This window comes from Canis aureus, chromosome 15 (assembly GCF_053574225.1).
Source record: "Canis aureus isolate CA01 chromosome 15, VMU_Caureus_v.1.0, whole genome shotgun sequence".
In the NCBI taxonomy this organism is placed as follows: Eukaryota; Metazoa; Chordata; class Mammalia; order Carnivora; family Canidae; genus Canis; species Canis aureus.
The window spans coordinates 52,167,189-52,179,319 of NC_135625.1; the positions used below are offsets into that span (position 1 = coordinate 52,167,189).

The 12,131-nt window shown below is 60.5% G+C and overlaps 1 protein-coding gene across 1 annotated transcript in view; it reads right to left on the reverse strand.

Moving 5' to 3' along the window:
- The window catches only part of LOC144284170 (SCO-spondin-like), a 51,840-nt gene that overhangs the window by 11,941 nt on the left and 27,768 nt on the right, over positions 1-12,131 (reverse strand). Inside the window, exons 57-77 of the mRNA XM_077848497.1 lie at positions 11,388-11,640; positions 10,174-10,220; positions 9,830-10,000; positions 9,161-9,292; positions 8,802-8,947; positions 7,434-7,528; positions 6,786-6,838; positions 6,426-6,632; positions 6,122-6,292; positions 5,938-6,017; positions 4,786-4,955; positions 4,237-4,283; positions 3,930-4,121; positions 3,669-3,839; positions 3,192-3,392; positions 2,755-2,851; positions 2,449-2,648; positions 1,938-2,104; positions 749-909; positions 343-566; positions 146-187 (exon numbers count right to left, since the gene is read on the reverse strand). Of these exons, the coding sequence (XP_077704623.1) occupies positions 146-187; positions 343-566; positions 749-909; positions 1,938-2,104; positions 2,449-2,648; positions 2,755-2,851; positions 3,192-3,392; positions 3,669-3,839; positions 3,930-4,121; positions 4,237-4,283; positions 4,786-4,955; positions 5,938-6,017; positions 6,122-6,292; positions 6,426-6,632; positions 6,786-6,838; positions 7,434-7,528; positions 8,802-8,947; positions 9,161-9,292; positions 9,830-10,000; positions 10,174-10,220; positions 11,388-11,640 (3,027 nt within the window). The remainder of the gene's footprint in view (positions 1-145; positions 188-342; positions 567-748; positions 910-1,937; positions 2,105-2,448; positions 2,649-2,754; positions 2,852-3,191; positions 3,393-3,668; positions 3,840-3,929; positions 4,122-4,236; positions 4,284-4,785; positions 4,956-5,937; positions 6,018-6,121; positions 6,293-6,425; positions 6,633-6,785; positions 6,839-7,433; positions 7,529-8,801; positions 8,948-9,160; positions 9,293-9,829; positions 10,001-10,173; positions 10,221-11,387; positions 11,641-12,131) is intronic.

Here is a 12,131-nt window from a genome sequence, read left to right on the forward strand (position 1 = left end):
CTCCTGCTGAGTCAACCCTGGGCTCCTGAACTCCCAGGAAGCAGGGCTGGGAAGGGAGGAGGTCCTGAGCGTGTTCTTCCCAAAGAGAGGCCACATGGGAGGGGTAGAGGCAGTCAGGGGTTGGGACCCAAGGAGTCTGGGCTACCTGGAATGCTTGTTACTGGCTCCACTGTGAACTCTCCAGCCCCTGTGCCAAAGAAAAGCCCTGTTCAGGATGCTTCTGAGTGTGCAGTACACCAGGACCAAACCACTGCTATCTGATTCAGCCCTTCCTTCAGCTGGGTCTCCTGTGGACCCTGAGGCCCCAAACACAGCCAGACTTGCACTTCCCGATTCCCTCACCTGGGCAGTCGGGGCTGAGGCAGTATTTGAGGTCCTGGCGGGGCCCACTGCAACCCAGGCTGCCTGGAGCCAGGGAGGGCTGCATACACTGGCGGCTGCGGGTTCTGGTGCCCAGCCCACCACAAGAGCGGGAGCATGGGCCCCACAGCCCCCAGGGACTGAAGCCATCAGCAGCCTCAGAGCAGTCCCCCACGGAGCAAGACAGCTTCCCATGCACACAGGAGCTGCGGAAAGGGCACGGGGTTGAGTGGCTGCGCAGGACAGACTCTGAGAGGAAGGGGTGTGGGCAAGGGTCTCCACCCCCTGGACAGTGAAGAGATGGAGCTGGTAGTCAGGCCGGGCAGGGGCGGAGCAGCCAACACCCACCCCCTATTCCAAACCTCCCCCACTCTCACCATCCCCTCACCAGTTACTGCAGTCTGTACGAAGGCTCTGGCCTGAGCCCAACTCATCCCCAGGCCCAAGGGCCCCACCATCCTCTCCCAGAATAGGTGGACGAGCCCCAGGGTCAGCACCCGCAGCCCCCAGCTCCCGCAGCAGTGAGGCTGGCAGCACACAGGGGCACTCCTGGTGGGTGGGAGCAGAGGAGGAGGTGCAATCACACAGACCAGGTGCCAGATCTCTGCACCTGTGCATTGCCTCCAAGGGGTTGGGGAGGAAGGCTCCTGGTGGCTCCTTGGTGGCAGCAGGGAAGGGCTTGGGCCCCAGAAGAGCATTCCCTGGAGCAAGTGGGACTGTTTCCCTGAGTCAGGGGAATGAACATAAGGGACTAGTGGCCTACGAGCTTGACCCGAATGGCCAGTGGATTTCCCGCACGGGACCCAGGCAGGGTCAGCAGAGGCCCTCACAGGGTGGCACTTGGAGGGAACACGGAGCAGCCAGGAAACAGACACCTGGCTCCTAGCTTCACCAGTAACTAACTGTCCGTGTGTGTGACTCAGTGTTCCCTTTTCTTCTCTGCAGCTCACCCAGTGTCATCAGCTCAAAGTCAAGCAGATGGGACCAGGTGGCTGCTCGGGCCCTTCTGGGCATGGCATTCTGGAACTCTGGCTGGGGGCAGCCACCGGGCACTGGCTTCAAGAGTAGGATTAAAGACAGGGAAAGAAATCCCCACGCATCTGTAGAGCTCAGCAGAGCACTGTTGGCACCTGTCTGCGGTCTGGACCCCACAGCGGGAGACAAGGAGTCTGGGGCCAGCCAGAGTAAAGGGAGGGATATGCTTCCCCACAGGGATGTGGCAGGGAGAGGAGGGCAGTGAGGACCCACGGTTCCCTGCTGTGGCCTGAATGGCGTGGGGAGCCCGACTGCCAGCTGCTGGGCATCGAGGAGCCAGAGGGGGCACCTGGCCGCCCGTCAGTCATGGACAGCTCCACCTGGAGTTGGGAGCCAGGGAGAGCTGCTGCTGAAGAGCAAGGTCCCCATTCCAGGGAACCAGCGACATCCTGAGGCAGTGTCTCCCCAGAGTCTGCTCTGGGAGCTGAATGCCAGCCTGGGGTCACACAGGGTCTGTGGGGGTGAGCAGCTGCAGGGGAGAGGGAGGAAAGGCAGGGGAGGGGAGGCGGGGGCCTTGGGCTCCTGGCTGAGTGGGTTCTGACCTGGACACAGGACAGGCGGTGCTGGAAGGTGCCCACGGGGCAGTGGCAGCCCTCCTCGCAGCCAGCGGAGAAACAGCCCACCTGCCACGTGACGTGGGTGCAGGAGAAGGGGCACCCCTCACTGGGCTGGCACTCCCGATACAGACGTCCAGCTGGGCAGCCTGCCTCTGGGGTAATCTTTGCATCAGTGCCCAGCGCTGCCCCGCGCAGCCCTAGATGGCCCTTCTCCACCCACCCCACTGCCCACGCTCCTGGGGCTCCGCAGCTGGGTCAGCAGTCCCCTCCCTGGGTTATGCCCCTCGGGGTCCATGTCACACCCTCCCACACACTCCCCTCCCTGAATCTGGCTACTCCCTCCTCTACTTGTCCATCACCGGCCCGAAAGGGCAGCATACAGGGCTGGGTGGATGGGATGAGGAAGGCAAAGACACAGGTGTGTCCGTGTCAAAGGCCAACAGGGGAATCCAACCTAAGTTGGACCGTCCAGGGTGACCCTTGGGCTGGGACTCACCTCTGCAGACCTGGGTGTGGCAGGTGCGGCTCTGGCGGGCCAGCCCAGGGCAGGGGGGCCGGGCACATCTCCGGGAACGAAGCTGCTCCCCACCTCCACACGAAACACTGCAGTCTTCCCAGGGGCCCCAAGAACCCCACACACCAGGGCCAGGGCAGCCAGGCACCTCCTGGCAGCGCAGGATGCCTTCCACACAGGTGCTGGGGACAAGGGACGGGGCTTGAGAAGCAGGACCCTGGCCAGCTCCCCCAAGAGCCCTCTTGCCCAGCTCTGCAGCCCAGTCCCTCCCTGCTTCTCTCAGCTCACCAGTTGTCACAGAGCCCAGTTACCACCTCTCCGGGCTCCAGGCTCTCCCAGGAGCTGAGCCCAGGCCCCGCTGACCGGCTCTGGTTCTCAGGAATCCCTGAAGGCATGAGGAGGGTGGGGGACCCCAGATAGCTCAGTGTGTTCGCCAACCCTGAATCCCTCCTCCTGCCCCACTGCCTTTTCCTCCCTCCCTATCAGCCTTCACCCTGTGATGCCCCAGATTCCGGGCCTGGGAGATGGAAGCCCCAACCCGGAGCAGGCCAGGAATGCTGTGGGACGCATGGGAGACTAACTCCAGGAGCGTTGGAGAGGACAGGTGGTCCGTTCCCATCCTATAGCTCCAGGCTGGGCCTCTGGGGGGCAGAGGGGTAGAGGCCAGGCAGGAGGGCACTGCTGTGCTTGGGGGTCACTGGGAGAGGGCAAAGGGAAGCACTGACCCATGGTTCCAGGCTGGTACTGGCAGCGGCAGTGGGCAGGAGGCACACAAATGCCATCCTGGGACAGCTGGCCAGGGGGGCACCCACAGCTGGGCTGGCAACCCGTCAAGCCCGGCTGGCACACACTCGCAGGAGACAGGTCCTGGCAGGAGCGGGGACAGGGCCACCCACAGGGGAGAAGACCCTGGCCACCCCCGCAGTCTGTGGCAGGAGGGAAGCAGAGAGGGTGATGAGCAGGGGCCCATCCTGAAGGATCCCAGCACACAGGTGACAAGCCCTCCTGCCACATCCCCCACCCCTACCCCTGCCACCCACCTGCTCTGACCTTCCACCCTGCCCCAGGATTACGGGGTGAATGATCTAAGGACTGTTCCTCAAAGAAAGTGACATGCCAGTGTATGCTGGGGTCAAAGGTCAGAGGCAGTGTCTCCCTAGCCTTATAAGGGGACCCTCCCAGATCTCTGCAGAAACCCTCACCTGTGCATTGTGTGGCATTGTCCTGGCAAGGGCGACTCTGCCTGTAGCTCCCAGGGCAGGGCCTGCCTCCCTCCGGGGTTGGGGGCCAGACACACGCCCGGCTCCGATGGGACTGCCCCAGGCACGGGTCACAGGGAGACCACAGTCCCCAGGGGCTCCAGGCTCCATCCACTGTGCCAGGAAGACAGAACCATCTGCCCTAGGAGGCCTGGGAGGTGCCTGGCCTATTGAGATTTGAGCAGACTAGTGGGGGCATCTCACCTGGGCAGTCGGGGGAGCTGGGGCAGGCCTCTTTCTGATGCTGGGCCCCTGCCTCCCCTGCTTTCCCGGGGCATGGGGTGCCCCCGTGCTGAGGAGTAGGGCAGGTGCAGACCCTGGAGCGAGTCCTCGTCTGGCTCCTGCAGGGCTGGGAGCACGCTGTCCACTCCGACCATGGACACCAGCCACCAGGCACTGAAGGGGACAGTGGTGGAAGGGCACTGGGGCACAGGCATCTCCTCCCTGGTCCCAGCCCTCTCAGTGATGCTGGCCACTTTTCCTCACTTCCTCTGAGCTGGGACATACGTACCTGGGCAAGGCAGGTCTGTGCAGTTCAGCCTCCCCTCTGAGCAGGTGCTAGGCAGGGCATGCAGGACAGGAAGGAGGGCAGCGTCTCAGCCCTGCCCGTGCCCTCCACATGTACCCCTCCTAACCTGCTTATTCCCTTCCCCCTATACCCCCTCCTCCCCTTCAGGGGATCAGATGCTACCTCTCCATTCTCCTGGGCCTCCAGACCCTGCTCCCTGTCCTATTCAGGGGCCTCTAGGTGTCCTGTGGCTCCCTGCTGGTCGCTGGCTGATGTGTCCTACTGGGGGATGACCATAGGTAGTCTGCTGCTGGCTGGGGCCAGACGGTGAGCAGAAACACCATGCTTATCACCCCTCCATCCACTCCAAGCACACACCCAGCCCCAGCCTGCCATGTCTCCCAGAGAGCCTCAGTTTCCCCACCTATTAGACAGGGGTGAGAGTCCCTGCCTGCATCTTCTCAGGGATCATGGGAATCTAACCTGCATTGGCTGAGACTCAGGAGAGCTCAGGTGCCCCCTGCCCTCACCCTGGCACCTCTTTCTGCTCACCAATAGTTGCAGCCATCGGGCCTGGGCAGCCGAGCCCCTGGCTGGTGCCGCTCCCCGCTCAGCAGGTCCAAGCAGCCACAGTGGCTGCGCTGCACGCAGAAGGCCCCATCGGCACTCAGCACCTGGCCTGGAGGGCAGTAGCAGCCTGGCTGGCAGTGCCACTCGCAGTGCTGGGGGTGGGGAGGCAGCAAGGGAGGGCTCGGGTGAGCAGAAAACAGGGCAGAGGGGGCAGGGAGGGGTGCACTGGGGAGTCAGCGCAGAGCCCCATGGGAACGATGAAGTGAAGGAGGAGGTAGCTCACAGTCATTCTGTCCAAATACAGTATCTGCTCGTCCCCTCCCGAGGGGAGGAGTGGGGAGAGGAGACAAGAGCCTGAGAAGGTCTGCCCTGGGCGAGGGTAAGGGGGTAAGGAGGGTGTCCTCCAAATGTGAACCCTGTGGAAGGTTCAATGGGGGACCTGGTCAGTGCCTGGGAACCAAGGCATCCCTGACCTCCCTGGAACGTAGGAAGCATGGCAACAGAAAGCTGGCTTGGGCAGGGGGTCACCTGGGAAGGTGCTGGGGTCCCTTGGGGGAGCCAGGAGCCAGGTATTGGCCCTTCTTCCTCCTTGCTCACCCTGACCCCTCTTAGACCCCCGCAGCAGACCTCAGGGCACCATCCCTTGAGCATCCCCGATCCAGGTCAGCTTCCTCCCCGCACTGTAGGCTCCGTGCTCAGGGGCCCCTTGTATCTTGCCTCTGTCCCTCTCCAGCATCCTGGGCAGGTGTTCTGTGAAGTCACACCCACCAGGGCATGGATGCATACATGCGTGCACACACATGTACCTTCAGAGTCATGATCCACACACCGTAATGCTCGTAGTGTTTCAGATGACATCATGGGCTCATTCCCCCATTCGCACGTGTTTATGCTATTTTTGTAATACAGTCTTTGCATTCAGAAAGGCTTGATGTGATGAACGCAAGATTGCTGGGTGAAGTTCACTCCAGAACAAAGGGAAGCCAGCCCAGGGCCGCACTACCCCACCCCTCCCTACAAGTGCTATGCTGCCTCAGGCCCAAAGGGGTCGTGACCCAAAGCCATACCCTGCCCTCCGGCAAAGTGACCCTCAGGGCCACTGGAGGGCATTCATTCTGAGGGAGCCAGACTCACCACGAGGTCGTCACAGGAGCGAGGACAGGCAGGGCCACAGGGGCTGTACTCTGCCCCCTGAATGGCAGTGCAGTTGGTCACTGGTGAAGGGGACGGGATGGGCTGAGAGCTGTGTGCATGGCCCTCTCTGGCCTGTCTCTCTGTCGTGCTCCTTGACCCCCGTCCCCTCGCTCCTGGCAGGTACCTGGGCACGGCAGAGCCTGGCAGGCCTCTCCCTGGGCCTGAGGCCCCTCGCAAAAGTCCCCCAGGCCCTGGGGAGGGGGCTGGTCACAGGCTCGCATCCGGCTCCGCAGGCCTCCCCCACAGCTCCGGCTACAGCTGGACCAGGGCCCCCAAGGACCCCAGCCCCCAGCTCCTGGCGTGACAGCAAAGGAAAGGAAGCAGTTGTAGGGGGCAGCGGGTCTTGCGGGGGCTGGGGGCCAGCTGGGGCAAGGCAGCGGGCATCCATGGACTGTGGAATGCACTGTCTTGGGCACCGGAGGACTCACGGTCACACCCTGGCAGGAGGCAGGGCTCCTCCTCAGCGTCGGGGCCTGGGCACAGAGGTGTAGGCAGGTTTGGTGGAGATAGCGGCGCCTTGAGGGTCAGTTCCGTGGTGGGGGGCCTGGTGCAGAAGCGGTGCCGGTGGCGTCTGGCAGGGCCACAGGAGGCAGAGCACTCGCTCCATGGGGTCCAGGGTGACCACAGGGGCTGACCTGGGGTACACAGGAGGGAAAGGCAGAGCGAGGATGGAGTGAGCACAGGCCAGAGGTTCTGGCCTGGGCAGAGCACCCTCCTCCCTTCCCCCCTGCTCTGCCCAGGTGCTTTCCTCCCCTGGTAGGGAGCCGGGTATGGGGCCCCCTTCTCACCTTCCTCACAGGGCCAGGAGGTGCAGTTGGTGATAAGCCCAGAAACACAGGAGCTGGAAGAAAGCAGCAGAGGTCAGGGTGCTGTCACAGGCTGAAGCCTGAACACTCAGGATTCAGGATGTGACCTTATTTGGAGGCAAGGTCTTTACAGAGGTGATCAAGTCACAGTGAGGGTGTCAGGGTGGCCCTGGTCCAATATGACTGGTGTCCTTATACAAAGGGAAACATGGACCCGGCACAGAGAGGAACAACATGGAGACACAAGAAGGTGGCCACGTGGAGGCACATCGCAGGGATGCAGCCACAGCCCAGAACCCCAAGGATCACCAGCAGCCACACAAGAGAAAGGCCTGGAGCAGACTCTGCCTGGCAGCCCTGAGGAGGAACCACCCCGCTGACACTTCGAGCCTTGATTTCTAGTCTCCTGATGTGTGAGAACACCAGCCTCAGGTCTGTTGTGTTGTTGCGACACACTACAGACCAAGACAGGTGGGGAGAGAAAAGATGGGCACGGAGGGCGTGGGCAAGGGCCTCGGGGAGCTGGACAGCTGTGCCCAAGGGGGCAGGGGGGTCTCCACAGCCCCCTGGTGCTGCGTGGGGAGATGGCAGGGTGCTCTCAGGTCACGGCCATGGGTGGGGGGTCCTTACCAGTTCTCACACAGACGAAGCACCACACTGCCTGGGGGATAAAGGCGCCCACCGTGGGCACAGGGGCAGTCCTGGGAGGGCACACATATGTTGTTCTGGAACCAAAAACCTTCCATCATCTTCTGGCTTCCAGGTGGGTCTGGCCCAGCCTGTTCCCCACCGTCAGAACCCAGCACCCTTTCTCAGGCTCCCACCCTCGAACCCCACCCATGCTCCTTCCGCAAACAGCCCATCTGCTCCCATGGCCGCTCATGGGGAAATCCATGCCAGCGGTTACAGGAGGGGCAGGGATCCCTATTTCTGGAGCAAAAGACCATCTCCAATTGCAGGACAGGAAACTGAACTGTCAAATGCCCACAAAATCAGCCAACAAAATACAAAACGAGCAATTCATATAGCAATGATGTTTTAAAAAAAATGCCACATTTTCATCAAGGAAATTTAAACTGGTGAATTATACACACAAGGAGTTTGGACAAAAGTTGCTAGTGTCCCAAATTTTAAAAAATTGCCATCCATCAGCACATGATTCAAAGATCAAATGTACTGAGGTGTGAGCCGGGCCCTGGGAGACACGTCAGCATTTTACAGACTCCGATGGCTAAGTACATTATTACCCCAATTTGACAAAGGAAGAAACTGAGGCACAAGACTATGCAGCCCCAGGTCACAGAGCTCCTAGGAGAAGAGTCTAATTTGAACCCAGACCCCCCTGGAGTCTGGCCCCTTGCCCACGCCCTGGGCTTCAACAGCTCCTCTGTAAACCCTCCCCACCGCCCCCTGAGCTTTGGTCCAGATTTCATGGCGCCCGCCTCATTTCCCAACCTGGTTCCCACTGCCTTCCCACTGCCTTCCCACAGCTGCTCTCCACACTCTGAAGTCTCTGACAGTCTCATCAGGATCACCTCCTCCAGGAAGCCCACTGCCACCAACCCAGCCCCCGCCAGTCTGCATCCCGAGCTCCACAATATGCAAAGCTCACTTCCTGTGTAAGAATGGTTCTATCCTCATTCGAGGTGCTCTGGGTCTGATTTCCCCAGACTAGAGGCTTCTCGAGGGCAGAGTCTGCTTTTTCCCTATGGCATAGCCCCTCTAAAACTAAGTGAGCAAGGCACTCAATAAATAATGATAACGTAAGAGAAGAGAGCAGCTCAAGTAGGCATGAATCATAACGATCTTCTAGACCTATCACTATTTCACAAATGGCAAGAAAGCCTCATGGAGGCATGAATGTGACTCACTCAGGGTCACCTGCCGGCTGCTGGCAGAGCTGAGCTGTGACCCCTGAGTTCAGTGCTTTTCCTTTCAACCCTGAAGCCCTGTATCCTTGATTCTGCCCCTGCCTGGGTCCTAAGGAAGTCAGCTCACCAGCAGGAGTGTCCCGGATGGGCAGTAGCAGCCGGGGTGGCAGGTCTGGTTAATCCCTGGAGGTGCACTGAGCTCTGCACAGGAGGCAGGACCCTGGGCACAGTCCAGCCACCGCTTGTCCCCGGGACACATGCCAGGCACGGGTCCTGGGAACACAGAAATTGGTAGCCCAGCCCCAGCACATTTGACTCTTCCCGGGGCTCCCAACCCAGGAGAGGCACTGGCTCTAGGTGGGGCCAGGGAGGTCACAGGGCTGCATGGGAACTCAGAGGGGTACCTGGGGTGACAGGGAGGGGTTAATAGGGTGGGATGATTCCTGAGGGCCGAGGCGCAGTGGAGGAGGTGGGTGCCGCCCTCACCTGCACAGGGCTGCAGCCCACAGCTGGAGAAGTCTAGAAGGCCAGGCAGGCCACCGCCTCGGGTGCGGTTCCGGTAGCCACTGCCGCAGGGCACAGAGCACGGAGACCAGGGGCCCCACTCCCCACCAAGACCTGGGGTGGCAGCCAGGTCACTGTGGGTCTTGCCTCCCACATTCACCCCTGTCCTCCCTTCCACCCAGACCCCCTAGGGCGTCCCCCCTTCTCACACCTGCAGCATCACGGCCCCCCATCCACCCAGACACCCTAGGGTGCCCCTCCCTTCCCACATCTGCAGCATCATGGCCCTGCTCCACCCAGACACTTTAAGGTGCCCCCTTCTTACATCTGCAGCATCATGCCCCCCCAACCAAACACCTTAGTGTGCCCCTCCCTTCTCACACCTTCAGCATCAACAGCCGCCCCCCCCCCCCCCCCCGCCGACACCCTAGGGCACCCCTCCCTTCTCACACCTGCAGCATTACAGCCCACCTCGGGAGGCCTCACTCCTCTGCCTGGAGCAGGGCTGGCCTCCACAGAGGACCCCTTAGGGAAGGGTTTTGGGGCTCTCTGGGGACACTTCCTAGCATCTTTTGGGGGTATGGGGAAGTGACTGGGGATGTTCCTGCCTCCTCTCTGGAGGGTTCTGAGGGCCTCAGTCCCAGCTCTTACCCCGACACGGCCGCAGGCTGCAGAATTCGGCCTCCATGTTGGGGCCCTGGCATGCAGCACCCCCAAAGGAAGCTGGAGGCGCAGTGCCTGCCCGGAAGCGCCGCCGAATGCCCACGTCGCAACTGCGGCTGCAGAGACTCCATGGGGTCCAGGGGCTCCAGCCACAGGCCACTGCCAGGGTGGGTATGGGGAGGGGCAGAGTAGGTGTGAAGCCAGGTCAGGTCATCCCCAGTCCCCAACTTCCCTGGGGCACCATCCACAGCCCAGGGGTTGATCTGAAGGGACCAGCAGCCTCTGTGGTCCCCGAGGACCCACCACTGCAGATTCCTGGGCATCAAGGGTACCTGGGCAGGGCTCCGAGGTGCACACCATCTCACCAGACACACAGGTGCTGCAGAGAGAGGACCCGTTGTGGCCACAATCAGGCCCTGCCTTGTGCAGCTCAACGCACCTGTCCCCAGGGGGAAGCGGCAGGCACCACCATGTCCAGTTGCCCCGTGTTTCCCTTGAACTTCATGAGGCGGCTGAGGATTCTCGTCCAGGCCCTCTCACCCAGTCCCACCCAGTAAACTACCCAAGGCCCCAGGCACAGCGCTGTCATTTGTCTCTCACTTTGATCAGAGAGTCACCTTTACCTAACTTGCATTCTGTTTGCATTTGTTACAGTTTGGAAAGGACTCTGAACAGCTCGCAGAGCCAGGAAGAAGCGATTTAGAAAGAGTAGACCCTAGCATGAATCTTTGGGAAGAAGAAGTATGAACTTTTCTTTCCTTTTACTTTTCTCTAATCAATGTTTTATTTTTTTATTTATTTTATTTATATATTTTTAAAGATCTTATTCATGAAAGACACAGAAAGAGGCAGAGACATAGGCAGAGGGAGAAGCAGGCTCCTTGGGGAGCCCAATGTAGGACTCAATCCCAGTACCCCGGGATCACAAACTGAGCCTAAGTCTCAACCACTGAGCCACCCACGTGCCCCTCTAATCAACGTTTTAAAGCCCACTGCTCAAACACAGGGAATTTCCAGAAAAAGAATGTAAGAAAGAAAAAGCCAAAGAGGAAGCGGTGGGGGAGAGGAAGCCGAAGGGGATCATGGGTGGGGGGGCAGGGGATGGGGAAGAAAAAGGAAGAGGAGTAGGAAAGATGGAGAAAATGAATTTAAACGTAAGAAAAGGAAAACAGAAAATGCGGAAAGAATGGGGGAGTGCGTCCCCTGCTGGCAGGGCACGGGGTCAGCGTGGAGCCGGGAGATCTTTGAGCAGAAATCAAGTGGATCCCAGGTAGGAAGTACACCCAGGAAAGGGAAGTGGAGGTGACTGGAAGGGGAGGCTAGAGGACCCTCTCCAGCCCCTACTCCCTTCCCAAATCAACTCCCTTGTCTGAGCCTGAGACTCCCCACAGATGCCCAGCCAGGTGTCTCACCCGCCTTGGTATCCCTGGGGCCCAGGCCTGGCACCAGCTTGACCCCCGGTGTGTGTGTCCAGGCCTATCCACCCCTGGAGCCACCAAGCAACCCCCCCATGCCCCCCACCCCTCACTGGGGGTCGGAGGCCTACCAGTTGTTGCAGGAGTCCAGCAGAGCCACTGCTCCCAGTGGGTAGAGCCTCCCATGCAGCTGGCAGGGACACCGGCTACGGGGCAAGCAGCTGGCATTGTGCAGGAAGAGGCCAGGGGGGCAGGTGCAGCCAGGGGCACAGAAGCTGGTGCACTCTACCCCCGGGGCCTGAGCCAGGCACAGCTGAAGGCAGGGGCCCCCGTCCTGCTGGCATTGCTCTGCTGAGCGGAACACCATGTCCCCCGGGCATTGAGCTGGACAAGAAGACAGAGCAGGTCTCAGCATGGGCAGAAAAGGGTCAGGAGATGGAGGGGTGAGGGGAAGTTGCAGGCAGGTGACCGGGGTGGGGGGAGCAGGAGTGAGAAGCCAGAGGAAGCCCCTCTCGCTCTCCACGACCCACCCACCCCCAGCCCCCCGTAGGCTTGCTCTCGTGTCTGGGAGGTTGCTGGTAGATTCATAGCTTTGGCTGACTTTAATACAAATATCCTTTTTTTAAAAAATGATTTATTTCTATTGCGGGGGGGATGGGGAGGTGGGAGGCACACCGGGAGAGGAATCAAAGCTCAATCCCAAGACCATGAGATCTGGGCCTGAAGTCAAGAGTCGGACGCTCAACAGACTGCACCACTCAGGTGCCCCAACACAAATATCCTTGAAAGCAGAGCAGTCACTGGGCCAGGAGCAGGGCTCAAAGGAAAAAGGAGAGGGACACGGGGCCAGGGGTTTCTAGAGAAGGGCTGGCTCT